At 32.7% G+C, this 17896-nt stretch overlaps 1 protein-coding gene across 1 annotated transcript; it reads right to left on the bottom strand.

Moving 5' to 3' along the window:
* Nucleotides 1-15963: 15963 nt before the first annotated feature.
* Nucleotides 15964-17302, bottom strand: LOC133817020 (NAC domain-containing protein 83-like). The gene is made up of 3 exons (XM_062249400.1): nt 16904-17302; nt 16492-16775; nt 15964-16403 (listed from the first exon to the last, which is right to left on the bottom strand). Exons 1-3 carry the CDS (start codon nt 17082-17084, stop codon nt 16125-16127), a joined length of 744 nt encoding a protein of 247 aa, XP_062105384.1. The 5' UTR covers nt 17085-17302; the 3' UTR covers nt 15964-16124.
* Nucleotides 17303-17896: the final 594 nt, after the last annotated feature.

The raw sequence follows: 17896 nt of genomic DNA on the forward strand, positions 1-17896 counted from the left end.
GATGGTTCAATTCTCTATGATCACATTTCTTGACAATAATAAAAATAAGAAAAGTAGGTCGATCTCTTGATCGAATTTTTGTGCTTTTTCTTCTCTCCTAGGAGTTCTAACGGTGTAGCTCATAGATTAGCACATATGACTTTATCTAACAAAGTCGTGTGGCCAACATTATTATTTTATGAGTTTATACTTTTTTGGACCCTGTGTTTTGCCTCATTACCTGTTTGGACCATATATTTTGACAAATTATTTTTGGGACCCTGTGTTTTGTAAAATGGTTCAAATAGGCCCTTAAACCTGATTTTGATGAACAAAAAATTGAATATAACGACACAGTTCTTAGGCAGAATTACTGTATTTTTGTTTTGAGTTGTTAGTTTAATGAATTATTTGTGATTTTAGTTAAAAAAAAACTTTAATCAAAATCGGGTTTAGGGGTCTATTTGAACTATTTTAGAAAACACATGGTCCAAAAAGTAATTTGTCAAAACACAAGGTCCAAACAAGTAATGAGTCAAAACAGAAGATCTAAAAAGACATAAACCCTTAATTTATTAGCAGACATACTTATTTTATGTAATCTCTTTTGTGTTTAGTGAAGAACTTCCATTTCAAAAAAAAAAATTGTTGGGAAATTTGAATCAATTAATTGATTACAAAATTGAGTGAGATATCTTATATTAAACATAATTACTCAAATGGATTCTATTAATATATTTTCACCTTTTTTATTTTTTTTCTGTAGACGGTTTCTCAATGTACTTGGGACTAGAAGAGATTGGTTTTTCCAGGTAAGTTGGTACTGCTTCAGAGTAATGAGATATGTAACTTGCTTTGAATTTGTAATTTTCTTATCCATATCTGTAAGATAAAATACAATTGTGCTGATTAAGAATTTAAGATAAGTGAGTAGTGAGAATAAGGATAAAGTGTTACCCAACAACTAAAGGAAGTAGAATACATCTTTTGAATGATACACAAAAATAAATCACTAAATAAAAGTCAAAAAGTAAATGACGAAATTATATGAGGACCCAGAATTAGTTAGCTCTTTCTATTTTTGCCAAAATTTTAAAACGGTTAATTATTACTCACTTGTTTAATCACAATACCTATTTTACCCTTTTTATTAGGTTTTGAAATATTAACGACAACCTTTTAAAAAGTAAACTTCTAAGTTTTGAAATGTAAACTACAAGCTAAAAATGTAAATCACAAGTTCATAAATGTAAACCAATAGTATTTTAGTCACTTTGTCTCTAATTGTGGGTATTGATTATAAAAATAAAATATGTGACTATTTATGGTTAATGAAAGATAAACACAGGCAGTTTTCAAAAAATCCCAAAGTAAATTAACCTCTCTTCATTTGATTAAATGTTTTATTTTATTTTTAATTTTTAAAAAGAGACTGTTAGCGATAATAATTTATATGTATTAAAAAGTAAAGATTCACAACCAAAGTTGTAATAACCGAAGATATAAATTAAAGATCATGTCACATAATTGATTATAGTTTTTAGAGTGGTAACCAATTATAAACATGACACCGTAATTGGTTACACTGGTTACAAACATGACACAATTGTTTTAGAGTGGTTACCAGTTAGGGATATAATACAATAACTAGTTATAGTGTTTAGAGTGCTACTAGTCACAAATGTAACACACTAACTAGTTACAATTTTTTGAGTAGTAACAGTTACAAATATGACAAGGTAACTGGTTACGATTTGTAGAGTGGTAACCAGCTAAACGTACGACATAATGACTGGTTATAGTTTGTAGAGTGGTAACTAATTACAAATATTAACAAAGCAACTCGTTATAGTCTTTAAAGTGGCAATCGATTAAAAATATGATAAATATTTGGTTACAGTTTTTTGGGTGGAGTTACAAATATTACACAGTAACCAGTTACAGTTTTAAAGTAGTAACTAGGGCTAACAATTCGTGTAAACATGTCAGATTCATGTAGACGCGATTATAACACGACACGAACACGACACGATAACACGATTAATGTGTCATGACACAACATGAAATTGACACAATTAATCATAATACCTATAATAATTATTTGTGTTATCGTGTTGACACGATTATGACACAACACGATTATTAAATGGGTCAACAAGATTATACGATTAAGGTAAACATGAACACGACTCGATTATTAAACGCGTCAAAAACTCAAACACGAACACGATTGTTAAATGTGTCACCCAAACCCATTTATTTTCATGTCATGCGTGTCATCATGTCGTGACCCAAATTGCCACCCCTAGTAGTAACCAGTTAAAAATATGATACAATAATTTGTTACAATTTTTGTAGTGGTAACATGTTACAAATATGACAAAGTAACCAATACCGTTTTAATTTAAGTGGTAATAGGTTAAATATATGATACAACAATTGGTTACAGCTTGTTGAGTAATAACAAGTTATAAATATGACACAATAACCAGTTACAGTTTTACAGTGATAACCTTGTAAAATGATACAATATCTGGTTACAATTTTTAGAGTGTTAACCAGTTACAAATATGACACAATAACTTATTACAATTCTTAAAGTGGATTAGGTCGAACATGTGGTGAAGGCCTTCGATTTGGTGCATAACCAGGTGAAAACTGAGGAAACTGGGGATTATCACCATAAGGAGGAGGTCGAGGAGGGAATGGACCATAGAGACGATAACCAGATGAGTAATTTGGTTGTGGATAGGCTATGAATTTCTTCTTGGATTGGTGACTAGAAGAAGCAAGATTAGCACTAGGAAGGACAAAATCAAGTTCTTTGTGTTGCATCTCAATCCTAGATTCTTGGGACAAAACAAGAGATTCAATTTCTGGTATGGTATATGCTTGAGTTTGAGTATTGGCCAAAATGATAAATGGATCATATGAGGTTGGGAGACCTCGAAAAATGGCTTGAATATGCTTTTTGGTAGTGAGAGGATGACCAGTGGAAGCAAGTTTATCTATAAGAGTCTTGATCTTGAATAAGTAAGCATTACGAGTAAAGTCATTTTTTCTAGTATTCTGTAATTGGGTAGTAAGCTCATCAATATTTGCCTCAGTTTGAGCTTTGAAATAAATTTCAAGAGTGGTCCATATCTGCTCGGAGGGGTTACAACCTACCATTCTAGTGAGTATGGACTCAGACATTGAAGAACATAGCCAAGAACACAGCAATTGATCTTGTTGTTCCCAAGTTGTGAACTCCGAATTGACTTTGTTTGCAACTTTGCCTTGACAAGAAAGAAATTGTGTTAAAGTCACTACCGACTAATAGTCTAGAATTCTCTAGACTTGTACATAATAAAAAATGGGAAATCTACAAAAATGCACTAAAAGTTAAAAAAATATATGAAAAATACGGTATATTACAAAAATACGAAAAAAATTTATCGTAAATACGGAGTGACTTTTAAATCTGAAATAAAAGCGGTAAAATACATTTTTTTGTGATCAACGTTTACAAATTTGTAAATATCTATTACAAAATTGTAAATATCTTTTACATGTTTGTAAATAATATTTACAAAAATCAGTTTTAGAATTGTATTTTTTTTTACATAAAACTTACGAACAAATTCGTAACTAATTTTTTATTTTTGTAGCAATAGTTTACAAATCTAGTTTCATAACTAGGAAATATATTTTTGTGACTAACATTTACAAAATAATTTGTAGTTAAGAAATCGTAACCAAATTTACATAAAAATATTATACTTTCCATATGTTACAATATTGTACCAAAAAATTACAGTAACCATCAATTTATATTATACAACTTAAAAATATAAATTTAAGATATTCATTATTTATAAAACACTTTATTATATATATTTATATAAAAATATAGTTACAGAGTAGTGAATTACAATAATTTTATATACAAGTTTTACATTTTTGTAATAACAGTTTGCAAAACTAATTTCACAATCAAGAAGTTTATTTTTGTAACTAACATTTACATAAATATTTATAAATTTATTTAACATGATTGTTACAAAAATTTACAAAATTAATTTTTTAACTTTAAAATATATTTTTGTAATAAAACTTAAACTTTGACTAGATTAAGATTTTAGTTTAACATTGAGTGTTGAGATTTCACTAGCTATGATTTTTAAAACAATATACTATTTTTTATCACTGTCTCTCCTACTACTATTAATATATGTTACAAAAATTTATGAATATATATAATAAAATTGAAATATCATTTATATCAATTTAAATAAAAATAGGACTTTAAACAAATTAAATATAAAAAGTAATATTAATGGAGAAAAAAAAAGTGAAAAATGACATATTTAATTAGAAATTTTAGGTATGACACTAAGACAATAAAATAAAAAAGTACAAGAGAGTTGATATTAGAGAAAACTTATGACTGTGGTGTAAAATCACCATATTTTAGTAATTTGTTTATATTACCGCATAAATAAATAAAAAATTCAATTACCATAAAGGATATAATTTTCCCATAAAAAATTATCTAGATATATGTAGTTGTATGAAGCATTTTCTAGAAATTGGGCTTAGGCCCAAAATCATACATAAAGCTAGATTTCTCTAGCATCTTAAAGTCGGTTAAAGCAATTAACATTAAGTAGTATAAATAGGGATACCTTGGGTCCCTTCCCTTGGTGGTGTGTATTCAAATTTGTAGCAAAATGAGTGTCTCAAAAATGTAAGTGAGTACGAAATAAGTGATAGTGTGAGATATATAAGTGTGTTTAAAAAAAGTGTAAGAGAAGTTATAAGTGACTGGAGATCACATTTTCACACTTTCATTTTTGTTTCTTTTTTAAAAATAATTCTAAGTATCACCAAGTAATAGCTAAAAATATCAAATTTGAATTTCTTTAGAAATGGATGATCAAGCTATAACCCAATGCATCAATAACAAAATTGGATCATAGTTGAGATGAGTAATAATATATGCACTAAAATTATGTACCAAAATTTCCACCAACTAACATTGTAGTTTCATTTAACCAATCAAATTTATTTCAGGCGGGATCCATTATTTTAAATAACTCGTGCCACGTTAATTAGTGTAATATTTTGGTGCATAATTTTAGTTCACATGTCATTACTCAGGTTCAGATAATCAAGTCATAACACAATATATGAAGAACACATAAGTTAGAAAAGGTATGATATCATCCGTTAAAATAAATTATAACAAAATACATTGACAATAAAGAAGAAATTATTATAACACAACACATTAACAACAAAATTGTAACGCTATAACATCAACCGTTAAAAAGATATCAATATAACACAATACTTCAACAACAAAGATGGAATTAGTGACATCAATTGTTAAGAAGAGATTATTATAACACAATACTTCAACAACAAAGCTACAAAGATAGGACATCAACCGTTAAGAAGAGAATTTTTTTAGACAACTAGATTCATCTCAATTATAGTACAAAATATGTTAAGTGGAACCACTTATTTCACCATACTGCTCCTCAAGTCGAGTATTGTCCAATTGTGTTCTTCTTTGATGTTGACAGTACATCCTGTAATATATCACTAAAATGAAAGTAGTTTCAAATAACCCACAAAATGAGATTTGATACCACCATAAATAGAACAAATTTATATATATACAACAAATGGGAAAGGGTTACTTTTGAACCTGGACCTCATAGTTACAAATCTATGAGGTCCAACCACTAGGCATGGAAAAATGACCCGGTAAAAATGATGCGGAATTTGGAGTGGGACTGCCCCGCCCTACTATTAATTCAAGTGGGGCGGGGCCACCCCGCATCGAAAACTTTTTTTTTCTATATTCTAACTCAATTCTCTCATGTTACTTATATACATGCATAATACGTAAAATTGACATTTTATATGTAGTTTAGAATATCTTTAATTCTAAATAGACTTTAGATTTAAGATTTATATATATTTTTTATTTCACAACTACTCTATGAAAGAATTATAAATATTAAAAAATATGTTTTATATAATTCATCATTATTCTTGTATTTATTTTTGTAAATTTTAAAATAAAAAAACAAAATATAATATTTGAAGGTGTAGTTGATTTGAAATATAAAAATAAAAATTGCAATAAAAAAATAATACTTAGGCATAGGGAGAATTCTAAAATTATAATTTAATGTTTCTTTAAAAAAAATTGTTAAAATGGGTGAAGTAGACACACCTCGCTCCAAGAAACTAATCGGGGCAAGTGGGATTAGTCAGACCCGCCCGTTTACATGCCGACCAACCACCCAACCACCTATGCCTATGCCTATGCCTATGCCAAAGGTGTTTGGGTGACCGTAATGAAGAAATTGTTATAACACACTAGAATATCACATTATTTAATGCAGTAGCTTTTCAAGTAATCGCATTATTTAAGATACAACTCATTATTTCTGATTTTACGTGCACATATGATTACTCATAAGGCAATAATTAACAACAAAACTCAAACAACAGAAAAGAGATCAACAATCAAGAAGAGTTTATTTGTTCATGTGATATTTTTAAAATTCATGAGATTGATCGAGTGGGAAAAGGAGTAGTGGTCAAAGACTATATAGGCAGCAAAGCCAAGTACGTACACAAAAGAAATAAAAAGTCAGCAATCTACGCTATGTAATATATATGGCTGAGGTTTCCAATATTTATATTTTTGTCTCCATTAATTTACTACAACTAATTAAGTCTATCTAACTAGTTACCTACTTGGGGAGATTGTCGTGCATGAGTCTACAAACCCCAGATCCAGATAATGATCAGACTTCTCATTTATTCTCTATCTCATCATAATTACAAACAAAGATAAAAAGATTCTAAACTACTTGTACAAGTAACCTTGGTCGGCTACTTTACTATGCCTCAGCCTCCTAAACATCACAAAACTCTAACCAAATCTCTCCAACTTGACTTTCTTGCAATCTCCTTATATAGTAAATCATAGTTAAAACGTGTACAAAATAGAAAAAGTTAAATAAATTTGAGAATTCACACAGTTTGTATTTTGCAAAATATCGTTTTAGTAGTTTCTTTTTTTCAATAATGCTCATATGATAATTTGTATTTTAAAATTTTACTTGATACTCTCGACTCAAATTTAATAAATATTTTTTTGTCAATATGACTAAACTGCCACCAGTTATGTTATATAAGTAATTAATTCTTAATTTATAACTCATATAATTGAGAGCAATTTTATTAAATTAGTAAAATTTTATTAATTAAATTTGAGTTTAGGGAACAAAATATGTACGATTTTAAAATACAATGTATCAAATATGTACGAATTCAAAATACAAGGTACCAATTGAGCATTATTGTAAACACAAATGTACGCCTTTCTACTTAGGGACCGTTACATTGTGTATTTTAAATAGTATTAAACTCACTAAACGAGACATTTGGCCATAACCGTGTAACTAAACGTGATTAACGGTTTAGGGTTAGAAAATTTGGTCAAAGGTACAATTTTTTTACTAAAATGTTTACTTTATACATAGGATCCCAAAATACATTTGAAAATGTTATTTACAATGGAAAAAGTTACAATCAACCGACCTATGCGGCAAAATAGGGTTTGACTCTAGTTCCTCATTAAAACCTCGGTCGTGGTGGTCGAGCAGCCGTATATGTACACATCGTCACCTAAGCTCTCCAACTCAAGGATGGCACAGCTTTCTTTTCCCCTTACCTCCACCATATATCATCCGTGAGTCAAGGCTCAGCAAGAAAACTTAAACATGTTCATAAGCAGTTAATAACATGTTACTAAATCATAATAAGCATGTCTAGCAGTAATAACCCTACTCATGCATGCATACCATTCATATAAATGTCTACAGCATCATATGGGGCCAGTAGCCTAAGATACATGATCAATAAAGCATATCGGGGCCTAATGCCCAAAATGCATGATTAATAAATCATATTGTGGCACAGCGCCCTAATACATGATTAATAAATCATACTAAGGCTCAGCGCCCTAGGATATGCGACTAATGAGTCAACCCAAGGCCCTTTGCCCTATCATAAGTATAACCAGTCTTGGAGATGGCCCAACGTACCTGACGCCTTAGTTTTCCACGGCCAATAGGTTGGTCAAGCGTATATCACGCTCTTGATTAGGCATAACCATATAGACCAGCGCTCAGCGCGCCATTGACTTATAAGTCAATGTTTTTCGACCAACGCTCGACGCTATTGCCGTCCTGGACTCATAAGCCAATGCTTTTCAACCAGCACTCAGCGTGCTAATGTCGTCCTGGACTCATAAGTCAATGCTTTCGACCGGCACTCAGTGTTCTAATGTCGTTCTTGACTCATAAGTCAAGTCTGGGGCCCAGCCCTAGGATATGGGACTAATCAATCACCCCGGGGGCCGTTGCCCTATCCTCTATATAACCAGCCTTGGAGCTGGCCAGCGTAACTGGCGCTGAGTTTTCCACGACCATTAGGTCGGACAAGCGTATGATGCACTCCTAGTTAGCTTAACCAAAACGACCAGCGCTAAACGCGCTATTGCCGCCCTTGACTCATAAGTCAATTATAATGCCCCAAATTTCCTAATAAGGTTTAGGACCTTGATTAGGAGGCCGAGATGGCCATAATTGATTTATTATAGTATTTAATGATTGTATGCATGTTTACGTGGATTATATTATTATATGATGGTGAATGCATGCATATGGGCTCGTATGCTAATTATGAGGGTAATTTGGCCACTGTGGGCGTAATTGTGTATCTTGGATGCATGATTGTGATTAATTAATATAGCTACATTATCAGGTGGATTGGTTCGAGCTATCGACATGAGACGATCATGAGATGTAAGTGTTCGGTCTAGTCATAACGGGCTTAAGTTCGGGGCTCGGGGTGAGTCTCGGGGTGAATTTAATGATTAGAGCATTACCGGGAATTAAAGGGTAATGGGATATGGATTATTGGTGTTTGAGGTTATTGGGAATAGCGGGAGTTGGAGGGTGTTAACTGTGATTAATGAAATAGGTGCGAAAGGACGGTTTTGCCCTTGGTGGCTGTTAAGGTTTTCTTTTAGACCTAAGGGTATTTAGGTCTTTTTACCCTAAGAGATATATATCAGCCATTAAGGCTATAGAAGAGTAACAAAAACAGAGTCTCTCCTCCTTCTCTCCCGATAGATTTTCTTCCTCTTTTCTCTTTGGATTTTCAAGCTCAGTTTGAGGAATTAAGCCAAGGAACCAAGCTTAGCCAAGCTAGGGTTATGCTCCACCATTGAAGATGGTGTGTTTCTGGGATTAAGGTGAGTTTCTAGCCACTAGAACTCTTGAATTTGCTCTGTTTTCTAGGTTAAGTTTCAGCTGGTTTTTGGGTTGGAAACTTGGGAATTGTTTGGAGTTTTGGCTAGAGTTCTTGGGGTTGTGGTCCCTAGGATATGTGGAGGTGGTATTTGGGTTCATTTGGGAGTTAATTTGATGCTTGGAAGCTTTTGGATTGGGTTAGAAATGGTAGAATCGAAAGAAGGGAAACCTAGGAATTGGCTGGCTGAAGGTAGCGCTACAGCGCCCAGTGTAGGGCGCTACAGCGCTACCTGCAGGGAGGTGGGGCGGTTTGTGGTTCTGCCTTGAGCGCTGGGGCGCTAGAAGGGCAGCGCTGTAGTGCTACCCTATTCCTTCAGAACTTTGTTTTGGGTGTTTTTAAGGGCTTTTGGCTTGGGGTTTCAATCTTTAAGGCCCGGGATCAAATCTACTCACTATGGGGGCATGTTTCGAGGTCCCGAGAGTGGGATTTAGGTTAAGACCCTATCTTTGGTAATTTTCATTAATTGGAGATTGTTTTGGTTGTGACTAGGTGACCGTTAAAGGATTAAGGATCGATCGTTCTCAGGGGTCGTTCTTGTTTTAATTCTCACTCGAACCGGTGGTAAGAAAACTGCACCCAGTGTATGTGTGACATGCATGGCTATTATGACGCATGTTGGTTGATTACCGAGTATGACATGCGTGGTTATTATTGATGCATGTCGGTTGATTATTATGTATGACATGCATGGCTGTTCTTGATGCATGTTGGTTGACTATTAAACATGACATGCATGGTTGTTATTGGTGCATGTTGGATTTGTGGATATATTGCATATGATGCATAAGAAACATGTGACTAGGACATGCTTTGTATACTGGGTGTGATATCGTTCAGAGCTTGGGCCTCTGAGTTAATGCATAGTCCTAATTGTACTAATATCTGTTGAGCAAGCATGTTGAATACCTTGTTTATAGATATTGGACATGTGATGTATGTTTGGTGGCGTGGCTTATCTGTGTATGGCGCTGACTTATTAGTCAGAATCGACAATGGTGTCAGGTCCGTCTGTGAAGCTGTGACTTATTAGTTAAGTTCACCACGGGCTGAGCACTGGTCGTGTTTTACCGACCCAAGGGTCAGAAGTGGCAGTGCGTTGTGAACGCCGGGCTAAATAAAGATTGGATCCAATCGAGGTCGGCATTGAATGACTCACATGGGGTATTAATGTTGGACCAACCAGAAGGTCAGTGAGAATTATAAGTGCTTGCCTGGTCTATGACCAGATGTTTATGGCCAAGGTATATGACCCCGGTGACTGTTTGTCACACGGCCAAGGGACGCTGTCCATGGCACGACTCTAGAGTCGGGAGGAAGGTTATGTTGGTGACCATTCACCATGCACCTGTCCTAATCAAACTTATGAAAGGATCACTTATCAGTTAAGCACTGGTGACCCTATCGTCACATGGCTAGAAGGAGCGATGCTCATTATTGTGACTTTTGGCTATTGTCACCTATTTGCTTGGACTGACAGTCCTGAATGGTTATTATGATCGTTGTTGATATTATATCACGCTTTACTGTGTTTTCTTGCTGGGCTTTGGCTCACGGGTGCTACGTGGTGCAGGTAAAGACAAGAGGAAGCTGGACCATCCTTGAGTTGAAGAGCTTAGGTGATGATGTGTACATATGCAGCTGCTCGTCCGCCACGGCCGAGGTTTAAAGTGGAACTAGGGTTGAACCCTGTTTTGTCGCTTAGAACGGCCTGTTGTAAATATTTTCTGTAATAAACTCTGAAACTTTATTTTCGGGATCCCAATATATATATGTTAAACGTTTTAGTGAAACGTTACATCTTAACCAAAATATTTAAACCCTAAACCGCTAATCATACTTAGTTACACGCTTTGGCCAAATGACTCGATTAGCGAGATTAGCACTGTTTACAAGGCACATCGTAACGATCCCTGGAGTTTGGGACGTTACATCAATGCTTTTTGACCAGCGCTCAACGCGCTATTGTCATCCTTGACTCATAAGTCAAGCCTTTCTCAATCAGATAATGCAAACAAACATATATCATATACCAAACATCCAAATACAAAGCATTCAACATTCTTAATCAATAATCACAAGCATAATCATAATCATGCACATTCTCAAACGCTCATGTTCAATAATTTGGGAATCACAAGCATAATCATAATCATGAACATTCTAAGACGTTCATGCCCTATTCATATTCCTATTCAATAATTCGGGCCAAGCCATAATCACATGTATCACATACTGGGAGCATTTTCTTACCTTTGGTCCGAGCACAAGTTAAATATAAACGACCATTGAGTACGATCATGTCTCGATACCTGGTGGTAACCTAGTCACAACCATAAATAATAATCTCATAAGATTCAATCCTTAAAAAAAAATCTCTGGGACCACTCCCGAGCTCTTAGGACTTCCAATCCCACCCAACGGAGTGGTGGAACCATCCCCCGAGCCCCCAAAGTCCTCCCAAGCCCTAAAAATGGGCTTTGCTGAAATAGGTATAACATTGGGGCGCCAAGGATAGCACTGGGGCGATACCAAAGTCAGAGAGCCACCATTTGACTTCCTCTTCCTAGCGCTGGGGCGCCAAGGACAACACTAGAGCGCCATCCCTACAGCCCATAATTTCTCTGGTTTTCCCCCGAGTTTAAGTCACCAAAACCTCATCTAATTACCATCCAAACTCACAATTTAACCTCAAAACATCATCAATACACCAACCTCATCAAAACCCTCCCTAAAACTTGATCTATAACCCATCAGAACACAAAAATCCATACTTGAGCTTTGAAGCTCAAGAACAACCAAAAACCAAAACATAATTCAAACGAAAACAGAGTTTATAACTTACCTTAGTTATGAATCTAATCCCCTAGCTACGGAAAATCAGTCCTATACCTTAAGCTTTCAATTCCCAAGCCTTGAATTCATTTAGTTCTTTCTCAAAAATCAAACACCAATCTTAAAAGAAAGGAAGAGAATAATCGAGAGCGAGAGAGAGAGAGAGAGAGAAAGAGAAAGAGAAAGTTGCTTTGTTTGATAAACCTTGTTTTGAGGTTTCCTTCATCCAAGGGAAAGAGTGACTAAGTCACTACTTTTGGCACCAAAAGACCTAATTGCCCCTATGCCAAATCACTCACTCAAAACGATTCAAAGGAAATTTTGTCATTTACCACATACCCCGTTAATCACAATCAACGCCTTATAATTCTCATTACTTACAATATCTTCAAATAATTTCTCCATTACACGATCTCGATAATGTACCAAATTACCCATAGGCTCAATCCGAGCTCGGTATTTGACCCCGTTATGACTAAACCACTAGTTTGCTCACTAGGATCGTCTCGTGCCGAATAATCCAAATATATCCACATAATGATGCAATCTCACACATATATCACATATAAGTCAAATATACCCGTAACATGCCAAATTATGAAAATTGTCATTTTAATCAGAAGTGTGTCAACATGTTTATTTAATACACCTAAACATGCATTTCAAATCATATTATAATATAACTCACATAATCATATAATGATATACACATATATATATATATCATATCATATAAACACATAATTTCCAAAATTTGCCACCATGGCCACCTAATCAAGGTCCTAAGTCTTATTAGGTAATTTTAGACGTTACAACAAGGTATCAAAACAATATTTTACAAAAACACAGGGCACCAAATAATTACCAACCCTATAAATATATATATAATGGTGGTGAATTATTCCTAGTTACCTTAAGATTATTTTTTTCTCAAAAAATGGTCATCTTTTATTTTTTTTACAAATTCTATTACTATAGATATGCATGAGTTGTATATATTTCTATTTCAAGAATTATTGTGCTATCAATATTTATATAAGATTTTATTCCACACCAAACATGTATTTTAATAAAGGGTTTATATCAGTAGGATCCCTAATCTTTCTTAAATGTATTATTTAGGTCTCAACTTTATTTGATATCACTTAGGTCCCCAAACTTTATTTTATATCACACAAGTTATTTATCTTGGAAAACGATTTATAGAATGCGTAGCAGAAAATAATTTATAACTCAGTTAATTACAAAAAAGAAAACTAACTAACTGATTCATAAATCACTCTCCATTATATTGTAAATATCTTTTTGTTATGCATTCTGAAATTATTTTCAAACAAAAAAAATATATACAATATGCATTTGATAAGTTTACAAACCTAAGTGATACTTTCAATAAAGATTAGGTAACTAAGTAATACACATGAATTCTATTCTCACTAGTTTTATCAGCATATGATTCTTAAATATGGGTTTTCTTCCTTAGTAAGTAAGCATTTATTAGATCATAGTATATATAGAAAATTTGGTGCATTATCTAATTCAATGCCGAGAATATGTTCCGGCCAACAAAAACTGGCTAACAAAAAAAGCCAAAAAGAGAGAAAGAAAAACAAATCGGATATATGTATATATTGAATATTGAAAAATCATTCATTCATATATTCTCTCTCTATATATGTGAGTGTCTCTCCCTCTATAAATATTTAAATATATATTTTAAATTTTGTGCTTGTGATCCGAATTCTATTTGATCCATAAAATTGAAATCTTTGGAAGTAGCAAATAAATTGGGCTTTTATTATGTATTTTGTACAGCTATATGAATATTGGTGTTGTAATACTCTCATTTGAATATTGTTGATTTTGAGAAACTAATTTTTCTCTATGAAATAATTTTCAAGTAAAATTTGTGTGTTTATTTTCTATTTGCTTTTCTACATTATATATTTTTAGGGAAATTTTTATACAAGATATTACTTTTGCTTCTATCGTATTCCTATTTTCATTAATTAGAGAAATTATAAACAATTTTTTTTTATATGGCGGTATACATTGTAGTTATAGTAGGTATCCAATCAATTTTTAAAAAATTTGAATAATTTACTGTACAAAAATCAAGGTTAAAACAGTTAATTACACACGTACTTATTTTTTTATATGAATGTAAAATAAATTTTTTAAAGTTTAATTGTGATACCTTCTTGAAAATTGGTAGTACGTCTGTTATAACTACAATATAGATTATCATATGAAAAATTTAAATTATAATTTTTTCATGTGCCAAAAATAAAAACGTCCTATATCCTTTACATTAAAATCTCTCCCGATATTTACATTAAAATTTCCATGTATATAATCATTTTTCTGGGCTCTTGTGGAGTTATTGGCTCAATAATATGCGTACACAACTTTTTGTTGATTTTTCCCATTTGGTAGAATAAAAAAATTTAAGGTCAAATAGTCATACACGAATTTGTATGAAAAATAGTAAATAAAAAACCATATGCATGTCTCTTCATTGGTTGACATGAAGAATCTTATTCCCAAGGCCCCATGAAGAGGAGAAGAAGGGGATTTGAGTAATGGAAGTCTCTGCCAAGTGCCAACCCAACCCAAGTGCTTAGAAAATGTAATAAATATATAAAGTATTTCTACGGTGCAACTCACAGAAAGATGTGGACAGCATGTGAATAGTTTTCAGCGTAATTTTTTTATGATTGTGTATATCGTAGTTATTTAGAAAATTCTGTAAATTTTCAAAATATTTTAAATAATTTACAAAACTGAAAATAAGATTTAAACACGTTGTTGCACTCGTGACTATTTCTTTTATGCACGTAGAAAATAATATGTTTGAACATTGTTTTCATTACTCTAAATTATTCAAAAAAATTTAAAAATTTGTAGAATGTTCTAAATAACTATTATATACACGTTCATAAAAAAATCACGTCGAAAATTGTTCACAAAGTGTAAACAAAAATAGGTGATGAGTTCCATCAAAAGAAATCCCCTAAATATATATACATAATTACTTATATTTATTATCATTAGTGGTGCCTTGTTCTTTTCCCTAGGACAACCAGCACCATTCTTTAGGTAAAACCGTGAGAATTGCATTAAATAACCACAACAATCCTATCAAAATATATATATGTATAGTTGGAAACTAGGACAGAAGAATCTTTGTTATTTTTTTTAATGGAAGAAACACAATAAAGTCTACAAGATTCGACATAGTAAAAATGAAATGAAATGAATAAAAAATTTCATTTCATTTTATTTTATATTAAAGTTCATGTATTGATATGCCAGTCACCCCACATGGTGTTCCATCTTTTAAAAAAAAAAAACCCCCACTTTGCATCTTTGTATTCTAATACTTCATGTGCCCACCTACAAAGGATCTCTCTATTCTTTTCAATTAGACATGATTAGATTTTAATAATTAGATAAATAAATAAAGTAATGTTCCTTTATAGCATTATGAGATGTGTAAACTAAAATTAAAAAATTAAAAAAAAAAGTTGTCTTTTCCTTCTTTCTTTGGATGCCTCCATTTGGTGTGGTATTTATTATACTTTGCGTACCAAAAATCATTTTGGCCTTTTTAATAATAAAAGTTTAAGATACTGAAAAAACAATCAGTGACACAATCTTTCTCTCTCGCCACCATGATTATATATGTCTTTACACATATAAATATATTGAATTATTGGCTATAAAACTAAAAGAAAGAAGAAAAAAAAGCATGTAAGAGAAGAATATGATAATGAGATATATAGATTGATTTGGTTAAAAAACACAATCTCATCATTATATAATTGAGCTCTTGATGACAAAGGTTAAAATGCCTTTAATTGAAGTTAATGTAATTCGTTGCATAACACAGTGTTGCCTAATTAACACTAAACTAAAGTATTAATCTAATTAGGCTTTCTGGTGCTGGTGCATGATGATGATGATGATTTTGAACCATTATTATAGCTAATAATGTTGGCACTGCTTTCTTCTTGATCATCTTCTAATAAGCCTCCATTAATGGATGAAGAAACCTCAGTAACTCCACTTGAACATGAGAAAGAAGGTCTAGGTGAACCCTCAGTCATCATCAACTCATTTCTCTTCCTTTGTTTACTATTGTTAAGCTTTCTCTTCTTCTGAAACACTCCACACACAACCCAATTCATCTGTGGCTGAGATATCTGCAGATTATAACTATGGATGATTAAGAAAACATCATTAAAAATATGACCAAATTCAGAACAAGAGTTGTTTTTCTGTTCTTTTTACCAGATGGAGTGAGTTGGTGATAGTTTGTGAACGAACAAAGTGATACTCATGCATGAACCAACGAGTTTTCGAGTCCTGAAATAGGCGTTTTCCTCCACAAAACACCAAAGTTTTTCGAACTCCAATTGCTTGGTTATTAAACTCAGAAGCCACAATCAACTTGTCTTTATTAACAACAGGCTTCCAAAACCCAGAACCAGAATTTACTCTCTTGCACATCTTATTATTCAAAATATCCATCTTTCGATGGTTGCAAAAGAAGTACCTTTTTTCCTTCACATCACCTAAAACCAAACCAAAAAATGAACCAAAATGAGTATGGAAACCAAAACCCATGTAGCAAAATTGTAAAAGCTTTCAAATTTATACATAAAAACATAAAAGAATAAAAGGGTTTGAAGCAAAATCAAACCTGGCAAGGCCCAAGGGTCTGTTTGGAAGACATCAAAATCTGAAATGACCGAAGCAGGCAATGGCATAGCATGAACCTTCCTCTTCAAGTAGTGTAGTAAAAGTTCTTCATCTGTGGGGCAAAATCGGTATCCAATAGGCAATTTATAGCCACCATTGGTACCAAAATTTTGCTTTTCCATGCTTAATATCGAAAACCCACCAGAGAAGACACTCTTGTGAATCCAAATATATATAGAAGAAGAGAGATTTTAAGTCAAAAGAAGATGTAAAATTGAAGCAAAAGCAAACCCATGTCAAGAAGAATATATGTTATGAAACGAAAGAATAAGAAGAAAAAGAGAGAGAGATGAAGATTCAAACAAGCAAGGGTTAATGGTCATGGCTTGAAGAAAAGGCATTTGTTATAAATATATATATATAGAGAGAGAGAGAGAGAGAGAGGCAAAAAGTTTCCAAGCGTTAGTATAGGACAACTCGGAAACCTTTTCTTGACCATTAAATTCAAATAAGAAACTTTCTACATGTACTATAATTAATTATTATAAGTCATAAAAACTCAAAATATAAGAGTAAATGACAAATGGGAAAGTTTGGAAAAGGAATAATAAGTTGAAAGACAATGGAAAAACCGGTAAGAAAGTTATAAAATTGGAGTTCTAATCCAACTAGGAAACCTTTTCATTTTACTAATTTTTGTTTTTTGGTTTTTTTTGTTTGGAGAAAAAGAAAAGAAAAGAAGAGAAAAGAACAAACATAAGTTAAAATTAGAGTGTGTGAGAGTGTTTGACGGTCTTTGGTTTGGTGTTTGGTTTTTTTTAGAAACGTGTAGAGTGGAACATGAAAAAGGACAAAACTGACCCCACGCTTTGGTCAACAAGGAAGAACTCGTGTAGTGTGTGATGGGAGACCATGTGTGCCACGTTGTGTGCACTGTTTTATATATAAAAATTTGCTTAATTAATCCTTTTCTTTCTTATTAATTCTCTCTTCT

This window comes from Humulus lupulus, chromosome 2 (assembly GCF_963169125.1).
Source record: "Humulus lupulus chromosome 2, drHumLupu1.1, whole genome shotgun sequence".
Classification (NCBI taxonomy): Eukaryota; Viridiplantae; Streptophyta; class Magnoliopsida; order Rosales; family Cannabaceae; genus Humulus; species Humulus lupulus.